Genomic DNA, 21,852 nt, shown 5'->3' on the forward strand with positions numbered 1-21,852 from the left:
ATTAATAATGTTATTTCTTACAATTTTTAAAAAATTTTATTTACAAATATTTAAATAATAAATTCTATTAATAAAGTAATAAAATATTATTCGCACACGACGAGCTATGTGAACCTAGCACCCGACTTTTTAAAAATTAATTTTTTAAAACGGAAAATGATAGCATTTTGTTTGTAGTTGTTTGTAGTAACAATAATTTTGTTTGTAGTTTTATCAATTAATAAATAAAAAAAATTTTCAAAATGACTCGCACCCGACATTGAATAAATATCGCAAATCCGCTTGCGCAGTCTTTTTTAGAATCGTTTGTAGTTGTTCTAGTGATTTTCCTTTCGTTTGTAGTTGAGCGGTTCAAAAGTTATAAACAATTGTTTATTCGTCCAAGAGCTAACTTTGTCAATTTTTAAGATTTTTCAAATCCGCTTGCGCAGTCTTCTTTAGAATCGTTTGTAGTTGTTTGTTTTAACCGCTCAACTACAAACGAAAGGAAAATCACTACAAACAACTACAAACTAAAATAAGAAATTTAAATGTGATTGACCTTTTTAAATTATTTTTTTTTATATTATATTTTTATTTTAAAATTTTTACAATCTAGATTAATATAATATTCCAGTGAATATTTAATAATTATATAGTTTCTTATATAAAAGAACAAAATTAAATACAAAAAACATAAATATAAAAAATTAATATGTATTATATATATATATAAATTATTTTATAGAAGACTCATATATTATTTAAGACTTTTACGGACTTTTATATTTATTTTCTTGAAATTTTTTGATATATCAGCATTTAAGCGATTCGATTTAAAGGCGATATGGTTTCAAGAACCGATCGATCGCTCAATAAAGCACCAGAAGTCGGTTCAGAAGCTTGCTCGCTCGCAGGGATTATAAATCAAGACTCGATAATGATCCGTAATAGATGGTTTCCCCTGCTTTGAAACGGCCGAGCCTGCAAAAGTCGCTTGAGAGACGTGGCATAACGATTATTCATGCTTACCATCTTTCTGGACGTTTCGCGAATTAAGTCCTTCGACGTGCCGTGAATCTCGAGGTCGCCTGGGATCGCATCGCGCCATTCGCGCGATTGCGAGGAACAGCGGGTTGAGGAAGGTTTTAGTACAGAAATCCGATTTTAAAGTCGGATTTCTATTTTTCGATTACCTCGAATGAAGCCGCGATATTAACCACACCAGGTAAATCCAGTTTGTAATATTAAATTAAAGAAGGTTGAAATAGGGTAGAAACTGATATCAATATACATATATATTTGCTATTATATATAAATTTGTGTGGGATGAGAGTGAAACATATACATATAGTTCACATACATATAATCTATAGAATTTATAAATACCATTGGAATAAACATAAAATTTAAATAAATTGATCAATATAAAAATAAATATAAACCTTCTCTTTATATATTAATATTAATATAAATATAAAAATAAACATAATCGTCATATAAATATAAATGCATATTTTAGAGCTCAGCAATATATACGTACATATAATATAAATATATGTCTCATATATATTTATTTTCTTTCCTTTTGAATGTCGAGACATCGATATAAATCATTGTGTGTGTGTGTACTTATTGATTTTCTAAAATGAAACCGATCTTGCTTTGCTATAAAAATGAATGTATTCCTATATCACATTTTTTGCATGTTGATGTTACAGTACTTCTTTCTTTTATTCTGAGAACGGCAAAAGCATACAGACTTTAATTTATTGTTAGTACAAAAAATGCTTAACATTTTATTAGGTCACTTATATCTGCACTGCGGCAGGTGCGATATCGTCTCGTTCAATTACAATCGCGCTTAAAAGTTTCCCATCGATCGAGTATCTCGGGGCGTGCGATCGAGGGTCGATCGATTCGTTAATCCTACCAGTTCCTAGTCCGGGGATAACATCGGATTTCCGCGGTAGCGGATAGAAAGTTTCGCCGCTGGTATGTTTTGCACAACTCCGCGTCTGTCTTTGATACTACAGGTCGCGTAATTCATGAATAAATAAGACACAACTTTCGAGAAACAAGCTAACTGAAAGACGCACACGGAGATGACGACAACGACGATGATGACGAGACGACCCGACGTGAGGAGGAGGATAGAAGAATCCCGGAAATTCAGCGCGACTCCAGTTGCCGTCTTGCTTCCTGTGTGACCCGCAGATCCTTCTTATTTTCCGACCTCTTTTCGCCGGAATGCACCCACTCTCTGACCTTTCCGCCTGGCTTCCCTTCGTTCTCTATCCTCCGCCTCTTGCTTTCTCCCGCTCATGATTCCCCGAGAGGATGGCTTCGAAATTTTCATATATTATGCAAACATCGTTCTCTTTGACTCGATGTCCTTTTATTTTTATTTACTCATCCGTCTATTCCGCTGTTTCATTTCGCATTACAACATTTAGTGCTTTCCAATTCTGCGTCCAAATTGCACTTTGGCAATTGATTGGGTGAATTTTTAGTATTTTTTGTATTTGTTTTAAAATATACTGTAAAGATAATTTTTTATATATTTTATTAAATAAAAAATATTCTTTTATAATAGTAAAAATGCAATACACAATAACTTTGTAGAACGCATTAAACTATTCATTGTGATTCAGATAATTCTTATATCTCTATAATCACGCGGACAAAATATTTATGTAATAAGTCAGTAGCTTAAGCTAATATTTTTCGTCATTTTTAAAAATCTCTAAAACCGTTCGTCGAGCACGAAATCTCGTTACTTCGATAAAGTCGCATTACTTGAGTTGCGCTCATTCTTTTTCAAGGAAATCAATTTCCGCGAATAGAACGAGAGCTAGAGCTATATTTAAATCTTTATCCGCATTTGTTAGCAAACTCGACCGTAACCTTTCCCCGATATTCACCTCAGGGCTGCCGATTCAAATGCAATTCACTTTGGAATGGTCTCCGCGTATTTATTATCTCGTTTTTTCGTAATCAATGTGCGTTATATTTTTTGTCTGAGCCGCGGCGCAGCTTCTATATCTTTCAATCGAGCTTTTGCAGCGTAAAATTAAAAAAATAAGGTAATACTTTCCACGTGCGGATATTATACTTTTCCATTTAGTGTCCCATTCGTTATTAGTTTCGTTTTCTGCCTCTTGCACTTTCCTTCCCTTCCTTAGCTACAAGAAAACATTTTTCGACCCCGCCGCGCGTGCCCGCTAAATCATTTAATTTTAATGGAAAAAAGCACCGGTCAGCCGTTTTTCTCAGCACGTCCATAATTCACTCAAACGATCTGAAATTTATATTTCATCGGGGAACGAGAAGAAACTCGCTCTTCTCCCATGCTGCTTTCGCAACCATAAAGCAGGAGTGCCTTATAATCGAATCATATTTTTCAAAAGCAGATAATGATTCTTTACTTAATCGAGCCAATTCTTTACTTAATCTAAACTAATCGCGCGAATAAGAATCATTATTTACAAAATATAACATAAATATATATAACCAATTTTTAATAAAATTATAAATTATTCTTATTTTTTTGTTACAAGTAAGATTTTTCTCAAGCTATTATAGGATATATATGTTAGAAGATAAGAAATTACAATAATATGCAGAATTTTGCAATAATGTATTTTCTGTAAAAAGAGTAGTTTTGTAAATAACTCTATTTCACAAAATTCGAGACATTTATAAAATTTTTTACGCGGTATAAAAAGTGTATGGTTTTCATGGGTTTACTTTTTCCTGTTTTATGTACTTTATTAAATTAAACAAGAATATGCTTGCAAAAAAGTGTAGATATTATAAAAAAAGAAAAAAAAACAATATATATATAGCACGTCTTAATATCTTGTAGAAAATTAACTGTTTTGCTAGTAGAAAAGCTAGCTTTATAAAAAATTAACTATCTCACTGAATTTCAGCGTATCTTCTTCATTTTTCAATAATATCAGAGATATAAAATATACCAAAGCATGTATCATCAGCTCTAGTTGAGAGCATACTAAAGTATAAATTTAACGTAGTAGGATATATAAAGTGGAAAGAAATTGAGAGTTATAACGCTACTTTCTTTCTAAATTTAAAAGTAGCACAAGCATAGTGGAGAACTGTTTCTTCTTTATATATACACACTCTTTTATACTTTCTATTCATGGTCGAATAGAAATAGTACTGTTACTTTTTCACGAGGGTAGCAAAGATTTCCGTATGTTCATATAATAAATTATTTAAAATTATTGCAACGTGATATGCTGAAAAATTTGGCTCACTTCAACTTGCGAATTGCACACATGACACATACATATATAATATTTACGAGTTTTATTCAAATTTTACATCACGCATGCCGACAATTTATTATGATAAAAAACTATTCTTATATCGTTTATTCTGTGACTAGAGATATTGTAATATCAAAATATAATTTATACCACGGAGTCAAAAAGCGTTTGATCATTTTACGCGAGAGATGAAAGTGATCATGAAATACATTATATCACATCCCAAGTTTTCTCGTTTCTCATTTTCTCAATGTTCCATGGGGATATAGCATAATGTTTTACGGTAACTCTTCAATCAGCTCTCTGATCGCTATGAATGGTAATGGGGGCTTTCGTTCAAGCGGAGCTTATAAGGCGCAGCGAAAACTTTTGCTGCACCCGAGTTAATTACAGAATGCTTATGAATACTTCGCAAGGAGCAGCGAAAATCTCTTAATCCTTTCCCACCTGATAGTCCCCACGCGTTACGTTCGTGCGAATCTTTTTAGTCGATTAGCGTGATTACATTAAACATGCAAATCCATCGATTCGACGATCGAGACTTCGACAACGCGAACTTCTCAGGCTGGCAACCAATTTCCCATACCCTCTTCTTCGGATTTGTCGTAAAGACTTTTTATAGATGTCAAATAATCGGAAAAGAAGGGAAGAGAGAAACGATATCAGAGTCAGCACTTCGATCCGAAGTATATATGTACATATACATATATATGTATATCGTGAAAAAATAAAATAGATAATGATTGTATATATGTACATACATATATATATTAGGGAAGAATAACAGTAAATATATATACGCAAAACATGCAAACCTAAAAGAATGTATTTAATTTTAACACAGATATCTTGCTAATAAGATAATTAAAAAGAAATTGATTTCAATTATTCGCAGAGAGAATAATGAAATGCATCCGCTCAAAATTGAAAACGAGATCAGAAACGGAACCAGAAAAGAACAGTCTTGTTTTTGCAATCGTTTCTTCACTTTAGCGTTTTATCTTTCTGCCCGCGACGGACAGTTTCGTAAAATTTCTTTCGCCTTAAAGACATAATTAACGTTACGCTTAATTGTCACATTTGATCGAAATTTTGAATAAAAGTCTCATTGAGGTATTGGTTTCATTCGCATTGCATGTTCGAAACGGAGATGCAACGACAGAGAATAGCCGACCGCGAATATAACAGAATATAATTTTGGGCGACCCAATTCGCCGAAAATGTAAGAGGATTATGAAAACGCGTCGCGCTCGCGAGAGTCTGAATGATTATTTGCGCTCGTGCTGGCGAACCCAAATAAATTACTTGCGGTTCCAGTTGGAACGCCGCGCCCTGTCGCGCCGAACGATCGAATGCTGGGTCGGATTGTGTCGTAAGTAGGATTTGTGAGTTATTACAGTATTACAAATCCGCGTCATGGATTCGCCAGTAACTTGGAGTCTGAAGATATCGTTTCGCTCAGACACTAGCAACGTAATCAGAAATGTAAATTATTTGAGATATTAAGCGCGTGATAGATTTTCTATTGCATTTTTATAACGAAGGTTAAAAAAGTTACGGCAGCAGATATGAGTCGTAATGCAGATTATGGAAAATAATTTTTAAATAAAATATTATTTAGAAATTTATTTTCTATGAGAATAATGGAATAGATATAAATATATAAAAAATATATAAATATGTGCAAAAGTTGAAATTATTATAGGTATATATTTTCAATATTATATATAATTGAAATAATAATTTTAAGCAAATTTTCTCAGAGAAATTTTTATGTAAAATAATATTTAAACTTTTTCGCATTAATTATTGCCAATATTATTTCTAAACTATTCATCGAAACGTAACTCGCAAAGCACTCTGCAACATAGTTCCGTGGAACAGGTTACTATTCGGTGACGTTTCCAATCGCTTGAAAGAACACTTTGACGCCAGCAACTTGTGCGAGGCAACACATACGGTGAGACTAGGAATTTCAAAGTTTCCTAATTTACGGCTTGCCCCTATAACCACTCTAGGTATGTTAGAGTCCCTTTAAATACTATGTATAATTAGCCAGCATCTCTTGCTTCTCTTCGCTTATGCGGGAGATCAAAGATCGACTTAGTCAAACATCGAGAGTAATTTATGGATAAATGCGATTTGATTTTCTCACTTGTTTTCTTTCTTTTTGATGGAATAAATTTTTGGAATGTATTTGTCTTTTAATATTATAACAAGAAATACTAGGAGAGAAAACTAATATTTCCACTTGGATTTTCCCTTTGTACGCGTTTCTTATTATATTTGTATCGATCCGAACGGGCTAAAAGGATACGCGCGGATCCCTTCGCAGAACGATTTTCTAGTTAGGCGTACTCTATTTTTCCTTTATGACGCATTCGGCGCGTGTGTAATACCTCTTTCTATTACGTGTCTGACATAAAACTACCTGGATGCAATCCGCGGTAATACCGGCACGGGCGAAACGCAATACATATGCTAACGATATCGTCGCGCGATTTATGGACAAGCGATACAAGATGTTCCGCTTGAACCGGAGGGTACCATCCAAGTGCGTCTCGATAGACGGCGAAGTATGGTCGCTCGGATGGAAAACGGGGGATTTCGATCAACGAGGGAATACATAATTAGACGGCCGACATTGTACGAATCGCGCTGCGCACCCGCTCGGCTCTATTCTCGCTCGATCTGAGTTATCGATGAGATTCTGTTGTCGACTAAGCTGTCAAGCACTTCTCTGTTTAGGTTTATTTATTTCATCGACGTTATCTGAATTTTTTTTATTATTACATAATAGTGAAATTGCATTCAGGAATTCGTTGTTAAAACTTTCATTTTGCTATCAATCTTACAAATAAAAGATAAACTGATTTTAATTATTTATAAAGAATGGTTTTGAATTAAAATTGTATAAACTAAATCATATCATAGGTCATAGATTAATCGTAAAAACCGCAAAAATGTAAAGCGAATGTGTTTTTCAATAGAAAATTTATTTTTTATAATATGTTTAATGATATATTTGACAATTTAGCTTGTAATTCCTAAAAAATAATGCAAAAATTTGTCTGAAATAATTTGTAGCCTAAATTCAACTTGTTTCCATAATGAGTAACACAAGATACAAATAACATAAATTTTTCTAATTATTTTACATAGTAAAATGCTATTTCATCTAGTTATGTCGCCACGAATTATATATAATAAAATAATATTGCATTGGCCTTAATAGTATAATATGTATACATGTACATTGTATGTACACTGAAGGTGTATTGTTAATGTGCATTTCTCTCTCAACAAATATTTTGAAATATTTTTTTAAAAGATACATTTTGCATTAATAAGTAATTTACTTTGAATAAAGCAAAACAACGAATAAATAAAAATTATATTTTGTTTGTTATGTCAAAGAAAAAATAATTTTCTCTAAAGATATGTTGCAAAAGCTCGAGTTTTATTTTTCTTCATATAAAAGTTATTTTAATTAAAATGTACTTTATTTTATGAAATTTAAAATAAGGGAAAAAATACATACGTAAACAATACTTATGCGTGTCTGCTAATTTCACTTCTATGTAAACGTTTGTAGAATGTTGTGTAGACGTGCTCTGTTGGTTGTAGCAATGCTATCCGCATACAACTCCAATTTGCATTGCTAATATAAATATCAAGCTTGAAACACACAAGATAACCTCGCAGATTCCAGCATTCACCAAAGTCTGAGCAAGAGCAGTTGCTGATTACGTTCTTAATTGGCGGTTTCTTACCTGCGTGTTTCTCATTTTCGCGTTGTTTCACGCATTCATGGATCACTGGAAATGCCAGACCTTATTCTCATTTTAATTTTAAGCACTTGCAAACTCTCGACAATTAAAATGGGATTGCAATTACGGGAGAAGTTATTTTCCATGAGCGATGTTTACAACGTAGAATCAGAGATACTTGAAGCTTAATTCACCGCTTAAAGTTTTAAAACGGAATTTTTTCGTCAGACACGAGATATGCAATTTATCTTGGAGAATGCTTCGGTTTTTTTCTCGTCGACACCTGTCCGGAACTTTCCAAAATTTCTCGCGCCAACTAAAGTTTAAAGCGAAGTATGCCGTGAGTGTCTCTTAAGCATTTTTCTTTTTTTTTTCTTTTTAACCTATGTTGGAAACTATCAAGCGGAAAATCTTCGGCAAGTACCGACGTGTTAGCCGTGCAAATAAAATTTACCACCCAAGTTTGCGGTCGAATTTATATAGTACGTGATAAGTTTCTGAGTTTATCATAGTGTGCATCTTTTAATAGGCTCGAGTAATGGTTTAACATTATGGTTCAACATTACGGAGAAGACGTAGTTAAGAACCCCTAACCTCTTTAAGTTTTAGAATAATTCTGTTATCATTTCTATGATGACACGGAAATAATTATGCATAAAAGATTAATGATTATTAAATTAAGTTTAATTACATATGTGGAAAGCATAAAAACTTTAATTTCTTATTTCTAAATTTTCTATTACAGCTCATGAATTAAGTCGAATAAAATCCGTAATTTAAACGTAATTATATTTTTAACACATGGAACGTAATGTGAAAAAATTACTTGAATATTTTGCATAGAATCTAAAGAATGAACTAAAAAAATTACAAAAATTATATTACACACATGCAAGTCAGATTATAAAATTTACTCGAATATTATGTTAGAGCTCATATTTAGATCATTAGATAATACAAAATTTAAGCATCATCGATTAAGTCATTCCCAAGTACTGCAGTCAGGGACACTTTCCAATTGGAGTCGGCTAAGTTAGCGGAAGTTATGCCACTCTGCGCTCCAACTACCATGGTTGAAAATTCGCCCAGGGGTATTATGGCGTTGGTGTCACGGGGTCGACAGACACCGGAGAACTAACCCACTGTAATTCCCCAGATGATTTTAATCCGTTGTCACTTAAATCATTCCTTATTAGAAGTTTTGTCGCATTCGAACATTTCATTTAACTTGTTCTGTAGAGGCAGTTAAAGACTGGCATTACTCTTAATTAGACTTTCGGAATAAATTTCCTAAATTTCCTTGATTGTTATACGAATCTTTTAGAAATACCTGAAGTCTGATAATACAAAAATAAATAATTTAAATACATATTTTATTATATTAAGGCTGATGCAACTTGTGCTTACAATATAACTCTTTTTTTTTATTTGTAACATGTGAACCGGAAATATATAACATACATACGTATAATAAACGTACATCAAAGCTCACAGGTGCATATGCTAATGTAAATTTTTAATTAAAATAATTAGTTAAGTTTTAATTAAAATAGTTAGTTAGTCAATTGCTTTTAGTTAATCAATTGCAGACATTAGTTAGTATAAAACAATTAAATCTCGAAAAGGCGAAAAGTTATATTATGTCACGTGCTCGCTCAATGGAAATCGCGCGATTGTAACTTTGCTGTGTAAGTTCAGTAAATAGATGAAACAATGACAAGCAAATTATCAGATTATTTATTTCATGATCATAAAAATTTCTTTGATATCTTTGAAATTAACAAAGCATTTTACAATTTATTTTTAAAAATATAATTTAATAATAGAGAACTCTATATTTGTAGAATATATAACGTATTTCTTGTTTAAATGCTTTCAGTGCATTTTAGTCTAATATTATGTTTGTTTACTTAAATGGAGGTAGAAATGATATAGTGTGTTTATAAATATATATCTAAATAATTTAAGAAGTCACATCATTTAGAATTAAAATTAATATATAATGCCCATTAATTGTAAAAAATGGAATTTTATACTGCAAGTTTTATTAATATTTTCGTAGGTATCTAGATAAAAAATTTTCAAGAATTGTTAAAAATTATTAATCATTGATTAGTGTGTTTCTCAAATAATTATTTAAGGTGGATGACTGTTTAACACGAGTTTAACATCATGTGATTTTCGTATATTCTCCTATAATCGCAATATTATAATTTAAAATAGTAAATAGATATAATGCAAAGAATTATTTTAATTTATTTGAGAATATCTGAGTTAAAATTTTTCTAACTATTGTGTACAGTGTACAATATATATTTTTACGTAATACTGATTGACTCACAAATTTTAACATTTTCAATTTGCATGTGTTTGCAAATACTCCCTGATCTGTATTTGTTCTGTCGAGTTTCGCGAGTCACGCAGAAAAACATTACGAGATGAAAGAGAAACTTTCCAGAAACTAAAGTTTCCTATTTAAAACGATTACCAGCTACAAAAGAAATTTTACAATTACACTTACCCTCATGGTCGAAGCCTCACATGGTCCCACCGACGCTGAAAAACACCTTCAGCCTGCAGTGGGTTTGCGTCTGTCACCCATCCGCCATACTCCGCTGTTGTTCAGAAAAACAACCGATGGGCGTCACTTGTTTTTGCACGAGACAATTCTCACACCCGACTCCTACCTTCAATCTTTGATACCGCAATACTCGATACGAATTCTTCTTGTACGTCCAAATTTCACGTGTAGAGTTTGCATCCAATCTCTATCAAACGTTCATTCAAGTTTTACCTGACATATCGCAAAATTGTTCGGAATAATTGCTAAAGTAAATTGAGAGACAAGTCAAATATAAGTTAATCGAACGAGTTCACAGATGGATAATAATGTAAAACGACTTTGGAAAAACTTGCGGACGGTTAAGAAGATTTTTATACAGTTTCGACAACTCTCGTTTCTCTTTGCGATGCGCTCGTAGCGATTTACGAGAGAATATGATCTGTCGAAAGCTCGAACGCAAACTCAGAGATCTGCCGGAAACGTGGTCCGCGAAAACTCTTGCGCAGCATCGAACCGAGGGAACGAACGACCGGGTTGATGCGAGGTCGTGGCCCGGCAGCCGGCGACTGGCTGCTGCTAGAAAGCTCGCAAGCTCGAGCCAGTCGGCCTGGCTAGGCGCAAGCTCCCTACTACGCGGCCTCGAAACACCCAAGCGAGTACAACGCCGCGCATCTATCGCCCACCCTCCGCGAGAGAGAGTTTCTTCTGGCGAGTCGCATCACCGAGGAAAATGCTGCCAGATATTTGGCAGCTTGCGGCGCCTTAAAGCTGCGCAGGATGCATTCGATTTCTGTCCTTTTTATGACATTGATGCACGACAGAAATAGAAACTTTTTGAAATTCGATGTCATTCTGGTGGGGAAATGTACAAATTTAATATTACAAACGAAAATGGTCTTTATTTGTTACAATTGTTGTAAAATATATTTTGTAATGTTTATTTGCGACATGTAAGGTTGACTTTTTTAGAATTGGAGCATTTTAATCTACAATACCTCTTATAACAAACATCAAGTTTTGATTTTTATCTGTATTGGCGCATTATTTATTTCTCTAATTAAAAAGAAGAGAGAAATGCATTTTTTAAAATGTTTTTTTCTGCATTATGCTTACAGATTGAATTACTTTGATTTCATAAAGTGCCGATTCCGCACGGATGAACCGAATTTAATCCGTCGCGAATCCAGCGTTAATCGCGAAAGCTGATATCGATATTAATGGCAGCGCGGATATAATGCTACATTCGTCGGTGTTCCAATGATTAATCGATAATGAATTACTCCGCCATTTCCGGCTGCAAGCGTATATTAGTCGATTTTATGCACCATTTCTTTTAATTACGTAAAATGGAAATAAATTATTTTGATCCAATATTTTCTTGCGTAAACTTCGTAATAATTTTATGCACACAAATATTCACTTTTTTAAGAGATTAAATTATAATGACGAATGCCGAACGTGTGCCAAACAAATTTCATTTAAGACAGTAATAATACAATTTTTATTATTTAATTATACTTTAGAGGATTAGTTTGTGGAAAATTTTACTTTTTCAGTATCTCGCAATTTTTAAAATTATTGACAATATAGTATTTCAATAAAAAAAAATCGCTTTAATAAATGTACAAAAATATTAATCATAAAAATAAAAGATTCAACGGCTACTAGACAGCTTAGATCTATACTTCAATTTATACGTTATTGAAATCTTTTACGATGCGCGCTTATATATATTTCGCAGGGGCATTTGTGGTGCAAGGTTTACGACGAGCGTAAAAAGTTTTATCACGTCGATCGCGTTTGCTCGCGAGGGAGATGTGTCTTAACGCGTGAAAAAAGGCAGGGCTGATAGAGAAAGAGGAAAAAATATATATGTCGACAAGTTTTCATTAATTATTCTAGACGAACCAACGAAAATGCCACTGTCGGAGCATAGTTTGCGAGAAACTCGCACTTGTGGCCAACCTGGAGCACAATTGTGGCATTGCGGGCGGCCACAAAGTGCTTTGATAGCGTGAACACGAAGCTGTGCAAGCTGGTTCATATGGGCGAGGAAGGGACTCGCGCGGACATCACTTTTACTTTGCGCGTTTTAATTAATTCCGCGCACAAAAACGAATTCCAGGGGCGTGCTAGCATGAGGCGGTCATCCGCGAAAACCTTTTGTCTGCGTATTTTTGGAAGCTTTCTGTTTCGATCGAGAAAATATTTCGCATGACAATTGTGTCTGTAATCGATGAAACAATGATTATCGAAGCAATCACGATTTATGTTGCGTTAGATTTTTATGCTGCAAAAAATTTTGGATATATTTTACATTTGGATACATATCTCATTATAATTATAAAAATAAATCATATATGAATTGAGTGCTTTGTTTAATATAAATTTTATTTATATGGCAAAGAAAAGTAGTAGAGAGATATGTTTAAATTATCTGTAAAGTTTAGATGTTTTTTCTTTATTTTAATACATCTTATAATGTTAAAAATTTTAGTCTAAAAGAGAATTTGTTGAATTCACGTTTCTTTCAGTTTTAAAACAAAAGGTTATTCTGGAAATATATTTTTTTGAAACACAGAGGAAAATTTCTTTTTAAATTTTGATAACAATTTTAGCAGATTTAATTAAATTTAATTTTGATACTTTTTTAATTGTTTTCTTATATTAAATATTTAATATTAAAAATGTGAATATATTAAGTATAAAATTTCAAATTTTTAATATTAAATCTTACAGAGCTATGTCAAACAATGGCCTCCATTAAATTTTCGTTTATACAAAAATCGACTAAAAATTTATTAAAAAGTATATTAATTTTTTTATATTAGACGCATTCTTGACATATATAATGCACGTTATTTATCTTCAAATATTAAAATAGAGATAAATTTTACAAACGCCGACATACAACAATTAACAGGATAATTAAGATAAATGTAAAAATGCATGTATTTTTAAAACTTTTAATAAGATACGAAGCATAGAGAGAGAGAGAGGAATGCTATGGACATTTCAATAAGCAAATAAAAAGATCGCTCGCGATTGTTTAATCGTCAAATAGGATAATGCAAAATAAGGATCAATCGAATGGTTTTCGTGTAAAGCCGTGTAACATTTATTCTGCTCATGCGTGCGCATACAGTCCGACAAAAACGCGGTGTACTTTTAATTAAAGCGCAAATGCGAAACAGCTCCTTTCACGCGCGTTTTATTATGAGAGATCGTCGGATTGCCGAATGCGTTGTAATTTTGCTTGCGTTGCGTCCGCCACTCTAGTGATAACCCTTTGCTGCGTTTGCCTCTTCTCTGTGTATGTGTGTGTGTTTCTCGAACATATATTATCCCGCCAGTTTACGCGACCTGAGGCAAGTGTCATTACACGCGGGATTCGTGTCCCTTTCTCTCTCTCTCTCTCTCTCTCTCTCTCTCTCTCTCTCTCTCTCTCTCTCTCTCTCACTCTCTCTCGCTGCATGTGAATCGATATCACGCATCAGTTAGTCGCTAAAACGCTTGTCACGATTATTGCTACTGTCATAGCTTAAATCACATATATCGTTTTCTATATAAATTATATGCTATTCTTGCAAAGATAATACGCGTTGACTTATTATAGAATTTCTAAGAAATTATACATGCATATTTCGATCTTTGACAAAAATCAGTTTAAACGTAAAAAAGACAAGTCCTCAAAATTTAATGGGAGAAATTTATTATTCTATTATCCAATTTTTTATCTTGAAAACACTTTGTTTAAAAATTTCTGTTCTTTTTAAGTTACAATAGTTTTAAATTACATTAAGTACATGAATTAAATTGCACAAAATTATATTTCTTATTGTGATTTTATATTATAGCATTATTACTCATTTCACATTATGAGACCGAGCATTCAAACACTTTTAACAGTTAACAAGCTTCTGACAATAAAAGTGTGTCAATTTTCTTGACGCTCGTTTTCTTGAAATACTCGAAATGCATTTTATAAGTCTCTCAGATCGGCAGAGTGTGTGTAATTTAATGACATGTGAAAATATAATGCTATATTTAATAATTAAACATCAATTAGTGTATATTGGAGTAACGAGTGAAACAATAATTATGAAATAATTATTATGAAATAATCATTTGTAACGCATTATCAGGTCCCGAAATCTTTCAGTACAATTGATATTCGAAATTCTGGACATTAGGATCGCATCAATTATATTAATCGGCGCCCCGATTTTTGGACTAATTAGGCTGCCGCGATTAATCATCCGAACACAAGCTTCTAGAAATCAAGGGGTAGCTTCATCGATGCTCCTCCTTGGGACTTTCAAGGTCTATTAATCTATCTTGGATAAATTCCAGTATTTGCGACACGACAACTCTTAACGATGTCTTCGATTATCGTGTAGTCCTTCAGATCGACAAATTGCGCTTTAGTCACAAGTTTGTATAGGATGAAATCTCATTCTTCTCCTACGTTTTGTTCAACTCTCGCAATTGCCAGAATTCCGCGTTTGGGAGAAACGAGCAACAAACGCGAAATATCCGCCCCGTGTATATTAGTTTATGAATTTGTTTAACGTAAAGCGTAAATGACGAAACGAAATGACGAAACGAAACTACCAAAAACGCAAAAAAACGCAAAAAAAGAAAAAAGGAAATAGCTTAACCCCCGACAATGCGACTTAAATATTCAAATTACGACACATTCGAATGCAGATGAGACCACAAAAAAAGAATTCGAGAAAAACCGGGGGATGTAGTTCTTCTCGCATTTTGTGCGTGTACGCGCGTATAGCTATACATGCAGGTCCCTGGATGACATCCAACTAAATTTTTATTCAAATGGTTTATTTCAGCGAAACTTTTTTTCCTTTTGTATCCTTCTCTCTCTCTCTCTCTCTCTCTCTCTCTCTCTCTCTCTCTCTTTCTCTCTTTCTCTGCTCTTATAAATATTTTATTTAGTATCTTTTAATCACTTGTCAAAAGTATGTTGCGATCCAATTTAACGATTGCATATAACATATGCCATACTTTTAAACATGCGTACGCGGTTTTATCAAACATACATAAATCAAGTCTTTGTAATAATATATATTGTTTGTCAATATATATCGCTTTTGCATCACGCAATAATAAACAATATCGCGAAATTTCGCTGGAAATTACTGTTGAAAACAAATCGATTAATCGACTTGATAAGGGAATCCATCAAATGGGAATTATGTTATAGATATTTTTAATGAAACATAATACTTTATATAAAATAAATAAAAAAACGAATAAAAAAATTTTGCGTACATTTTGAGATTGTTTGAAAATGTAAACTTGATGCAACAACGTCAACGCAGCAACAGGCGTTTCCCTTGCTTGACGTAGAACGAGCTATACCGTCATTAAAATTCCCGAACGCCAAATGGACGTCGTCCCTTCATAGCAGCTTGCTGTTATATACAGCCCTATTGTTCGTAGTTCGTAACGCGTTTAGCTCGCGTTCGCAAACGCCCTATTCTCTTTGCTACACCCTGCATCATTGCAGGTCGGTCACGCGATTCGCTGTCAGAACGGTAGTTTTATGACAGATATAATGAGGAAGATTCCAGAACATCCGCGGTCGTTTGTTTGACTTTTTCAGGATATACGATCTTGAAAAAAGCCCGAGAAGATGGAATTCGTAAAACAGTCACGTGTCGCGCGGCAATAAATTCGCAGTTTTCTTCCGCCGCGATAATCAACGAACGGCCGCGTCAAGGACGATGCGGTATTGTTTCGCATTAAAGTTTCGCAGAATGTTTCGCGAAGCGGCGAAATAGTTTTGCTATTAAGGTAACGTGATTATATATAGCGTCCGGAACACCCTGTGTTCTAGCAAAAGCCGCAATGAATGTTGATGCGAACTGGTTTCATCGTTGCGCTAATACGAAAGGACTTTAGTAACTTAATCTGATTCTAATCTGGAGATAAAATGAAAGAAAACATACCTATTTTTATTTTATTTGTCTGAAAGAAATTTGTACGACAAGAACTATATGGGTTTGGAGAAATTCTGAGTGAGCGAGAGAGGAGGGAGAAAATTCAAAATATGGCGAATTAAATTGAGATTTGGGTCACGTAGCACTGGTAGAACTATCGAGTTAGAATCCTGGGGGATGTTTCTCGCGCTGTGAATTCTGCCAAGGAGCGCTTATTTTTTATCACTCTTCGTTATGTATATCTTTAACGTGTACATGGAGAACTTTGTTCGTAGCGAATACTCCGAGTTTCTGCAATCTCATCCGACGAAGAAGCTCGATCTCTCTCGCTCGATCATCCACCGTGGGGAGGCACGAAACTCCATTAGCATGTTCTAGATCCCGGCGGGTCAAGCGTAAGATCTAGCGAGAGAGAGAGAGATAGAAAGAAAAATAGAGAGAGAGAGGGCGAAGATATATATAGAGCAACCGATAAATTCAAAACCCTCAGCAAAACATCTATGCGACGTGCGAAGGGGAAAAATACGTCAAAAATCCTTGAAGTAAAAGAGGAACTTTTTTCTTTCAATAAAACTACGATTCGTGCTTTCTATCTTACAACAAAATTTTCTTCACAGCATTCTTAATAAAATATACCTATATATGTCAGCGCTAATTAACTTTATTTTTGCAGTTATGGCTATAATGTATCTAGAATCTTATTTTATCAATTAAGATTTAATTTTTTAATAATCTTAACTCTCAGTTTTAGTTCTCACTTTTATATCTCATTGATATATCAAATGCCTTGGCATTCAAACTTTGACTTATTGAAATTACTGAAAAATTTATTGTAATATGCAAAATGTCTCTATATATAAATATTTGCAAATTGTGTACACATAACAAGATTTTGTAAAATTTTATTTATTATTTTTTAATAACTTCTTGTTGCTTTTTGGATGGCGCACAATTTCTTAAATCCTATTGTATATTATTATAAGGTTTCTGAATCGCTCTTGTAGCGATTGAAGATTCCTGGATATCGAGATGTCACGAGAGCATCGTCTGTCAGTTATGTTATAACGACTGAAAGACTACCCCTAGATAGAGGAAAAAAGTTCCCTCCCCCTTTTCTTTTCTAAAGAGAGGGCACGTTCCGTGAATGCCAGCGCACGCTTGTGGGACCGGAAGAACGCTTTAAAACTGACACGGCCTATTTGTCTGCGGTGACCCCGGCCGCTCTGACAACACGCCGCAGCATTTTCCTAGCTGCCGCCCTCTTTTTCGACATTTTTCAGGATCTTCCTGTCTCTTCTTCTCGTTCTGCGTTTGCCTTCCGTCTTCTCCTTTTTTGTCTTTCGCGAGAAGTAAAAGCCAGTCGCGGAAGTCCTTTCTGGCTTTTTTCCACAGACGCGATTAATGACGCTCGTTTTCTCCTTGGATAGGCGAATAGGAAAAGCTAGGAGAGGGTTGGATCGTCGAGCTTATTTCTACGCCGAGTTTTTTTTATTGATGAACCGGCAGTGTATGAAGTGTGCAGCGATTGGTCGAACATAAATCTAGTGTGGGCGAGGAAAATTTCGAAATTTGTTGTCAGTTTCTCGCTGTCACACCGCGATAATTAATTTCGATATCGGATATTTTACGAAGTAAGATATATTGATTTCTCGTCGATTCAACTTTCCTGTAGTTTTATATATCCTCTAAATAACATATTATACATATTTTTTTTGCTCTCTTTGCTTGCTACGTTGTTTGCAAAAAAAATATCTTTATTTCTACTGGCACAAATATTTAAAAAAATAAATACGTAGACAAAGTTAAAATAAAAAATATAAAATAAAAATACTTTTATTCTTTCTTTGCTTGTTTAATTTAGATAAATAAAAATAAATAAAACGATCCATTGCAAAGAATAATAATTCCTACATTTCTATAACGAAAAGGACAAGAGATCACAGTTAAATTCTTTGCATGACGTAGTTTGTAATAATCGCGCGAGATGTTCGAATGTAATGTAATCTCAATGGCTGAATAGGTTTATGCGTCTACTAATGAACGGCGCGTACACGGAATTACATTCTAGGAGTGTAATGCTAATAAACGGCCGATCAAATGAATTAGTGCGGCAATAACGGCACCAACGCAACAAAGCGCATTCGCATAACGAAACGTCATCCACGTGAATGTAGAGAAGTCATTAATTAATCAGGTAACTCGAGCTAGTTGCGGTTTGCCCGAAATAATGTTGGAGACATTATCTAGTGCGGATAATAGCGTTGTTGTTTAATAGATTCATCAGCTTATATCAATGCTATAAGATTTTTTCTCTCTCATTTAAAAAAGACATAATATCTTTATTATATAAAAATTCTCAGATTTTATTTTATTAATTATAATAGTCTTTTATTTACTGACACATATACATAACTTGTAAAAATATTGTAGTATAAAAAAGAAATGTTTTTTAACTAAAATGTTTTTTGTCTATAGTTTTTAAGATAATTATGCTGAAATATACACACAACTTGCATGTGTACTTACAAGATACAAGTATTTTCAGATACAGAATTTCTCAGAGCATAATATATATCAATAAAGATAACACAAAGTAATTAAACATAAAACAAATTTAATACAGAAAACCGTGGCACTGCTATACAAATAAAAAGTAATATTTTAATTACTATAATGAAGAATAATTATTATTAATTAGTACTGGATATTGCATTAAATAGAAGAAAATTATAATAAATGAATAAATGAAAGAAAATTATATATGAAATAATTATAGCAGTGCCAAGTTTTTTTGCATTAACACTTTTTTATATTTATTAAACAATTGTAAAAAAATTTCTCTCTTTCTTTCTTATAATAATTAAAATTTGCTATGATATCATTTAAAATAATATTAATTCATTAAAATGTATACAATAATACCTGCATTATGAAACTGGAAATAGCTAATATCAATAAACTTGTTACTAATAGTAAATTTTTAATAAGCATATATATTTAATAATAAATTTTGAAATGTCAGACATACATATATTAATTAATCGTTAGTCTTAATAAAAATTTAATTGCGTAACTACTAAAGAAGAATTAATGAGAAGATTAAATCTAAAATTATGAGAAGACTAAATCTGTAAGATTAAATCTGAATTAATTTAACTATCGGTTATTTGTACCTTCTATTTATTACATTCTATTAACTAGAAATTATTATTATGCATCCGCAAAATAATTTGTGCGAATAATGATGTCATTTCTCGCGTGATGCAACCGTTCACATATTAGAATCGTTTGAGCAGCACTTGGCATAAGTGCGTATTTTTTTGTATTTAAAAGGAAAGTTTCTGGGCTCCCGGGCACGTTTTATAATTAATTTCGTTTCGCGTGAGTTGAAGATTAAAGAAACTATCCGCCTGCCAACTTGTACGAGTGCCAAGGATTTTTTGAATTGCAACGGATTGTGTTTCGTTTTGAAGAGAGATTCATAATTTCGCGTAAGTATCACGCGCGGAATGACAAGACAAACGGAAATTTAAGCAATTCGGTGGAGAAAACATTTTTGAAAATAGGGACAGAAAGTGCACGAGGAGCATCATTGATTGTTGGATGCGAGGAGACATTTTATCATCTGGACAAATAAAATTTTGTATCGTTACGGAAGTTTATACAGAGAGCAAAAGAAAGAGAGAAAATTTTTGCAGTAGTTGATTTTGCCGAAAAAATATTTGCCATTTATGTTTGCAGAAATCACTATTCTCTCCGTCCGTCTATTGGTCGGGATCATTTTATTTCTGGCAGTACTTTTCCGTTTTCCTTGCACACTCGCGCGTTATGTTATGCTTCACTCTTTCTCTATTTCTATTTATTTTTTATTCTTACGGAGGCGCTCGTTTAAATCAACGTTGCAAAAATTAGCGGATATCAGACAAGATACTTTGAAGAAATGCGTCAACTCGTAATAACGTAGCTACAAGAGCGCACGTGTTTGTGTTATCTGGACGTTTCGACAGATTTGTTCGCGTACGCGCGTCACCATTTAATTTATCTTATTTCCATCAAAAACCCCAAAACTACAGAGGTATGCGCTTTATCACCCGTCGTATTCAGATAAAAATTTATCAATACGACCTCGAAATTCCTCCGGGCGTGGGAAAGCTCCATAGAATAAATCCCATTTCCTACGCATACACGTGAGTTTATCCAGTCAACGATTTTACTCCATAGTGACCAATTCAAAGAACGCGTCTCGTGCACACAATAAAAATGCGTGTTTCATAAACCTCGCATCTGCTCTCTGTCAATATCAATCGTCAATTTTTCGAGTTTTTTTAAAGAAATACCGGGAATAGGAATAATGATTGAAATAATAAAATCCGCGAATAAATTAATTAAATAAAAAATACGCACAGTATTTGAGCAAAAATATTAAAATTAAACAAACTATTGATGTGGTATGATTCAATTTTTGTAACATCAAGATGGTATATATTGAGGTATATATATGTATATATTGTTCGTATATTCACGTTTTATTTGTACCGGTAGAGATACGAAATATATATCGCGACAAATATGGCTACAAATAGTATTTATTCTAATAAAATACATCGCGTATATTATATATTTATAAAAACTTATGAATTATAATTGCTAGGATAAAAGAACACGCGCATCTTTACTTATATATATTTAAGTATAAATTATTATATGTACAGCAAGATATAAATATAATGAAATAAATAAAATATTATTGAATTAAAAATAAATAATTAATATATATGAATGCAAGTAATTGGCTAATACAAAACTTTGTTTATTATTGTTATTATTAACGGGATCATGTAAGTCCAAATTGAAGAGCTATATATATGCTAAACTAAATTACATAATAAGTCCGGCAAGTTTATATCGTGTCTGCATTGTCTATTTATATCAAAAATTAAATAATCTTATCACTTTTAGTTTAGTTAATAAATTGTTTTATGAAACATAAATAACTATTTTTTTTGAAATGATATAAATTAAAATACTATATTGATTTTAAATTCAATATATAATAGTACAGTTCGCGAAAAATCATATTTTCTTTCTATATAGAACAACATTAAAAATATGTATTTTTATCGATAAGCAAAGTATAAATTGTAATAACACTCACATAAGGAAAGAGAAGCTAAAGAAGCAGAGCAAGGAAGCATTATTACCAAGCAAATGGAGTGCATTTTATTGTGCATCCGTTATTATTACGGTGCACCCTGTTACGTGCTTTTTTTTCGAAAAATAAT

At 33.0% G+C, this 21,852-nt stretch overlaps 1 protein-coding gene across 2 annotated transcripts in view; it reads right to left on the reverse strand.

Annotated features, from left to right (window-relative positions):
* LOC145939407 (dipeptidase 1) overlaps window positions 1-11,184 on the reverse strand; it is a 167,235-nt gene extending 156,051 nt beyond the window's left edge. For both annotated transcript variants that reach the window (XM_083043690.1, XM_083043689.1), the window contains exon 1: window positions 10,566-11,184. In XM_083043690.1, coding sequence (XP_082899816.1) covers window positions 10,566-10,571 — 6 coding nt within the window. In that variant the 5' untranslated portion in view covers window positions 10,572-11,184. The remainder of the gene's footprint in view (window positions 1-10,565) is intronic.
* Window positions 11,185-21,852: the final 10,668 nt, after the last annotated feature.

The sequence above is a fragment of the Prenolepis imparis genome, unplaced genomic scaffold (assembly GCF_030444845.1).
Source record: "Prenolepis imparis isolate NDT839.2.m4 unplaced genomic scaffold, iyPreImpa1.0 SCAF_8, whole genome shotgun sequence".
NCBI classification, from domain to species: Eukaryota; Metazoa; Arthropoda; class Insecta; order Hymenoptera; family Formicidae; genus Prenolepis; species Prenolepis imparis.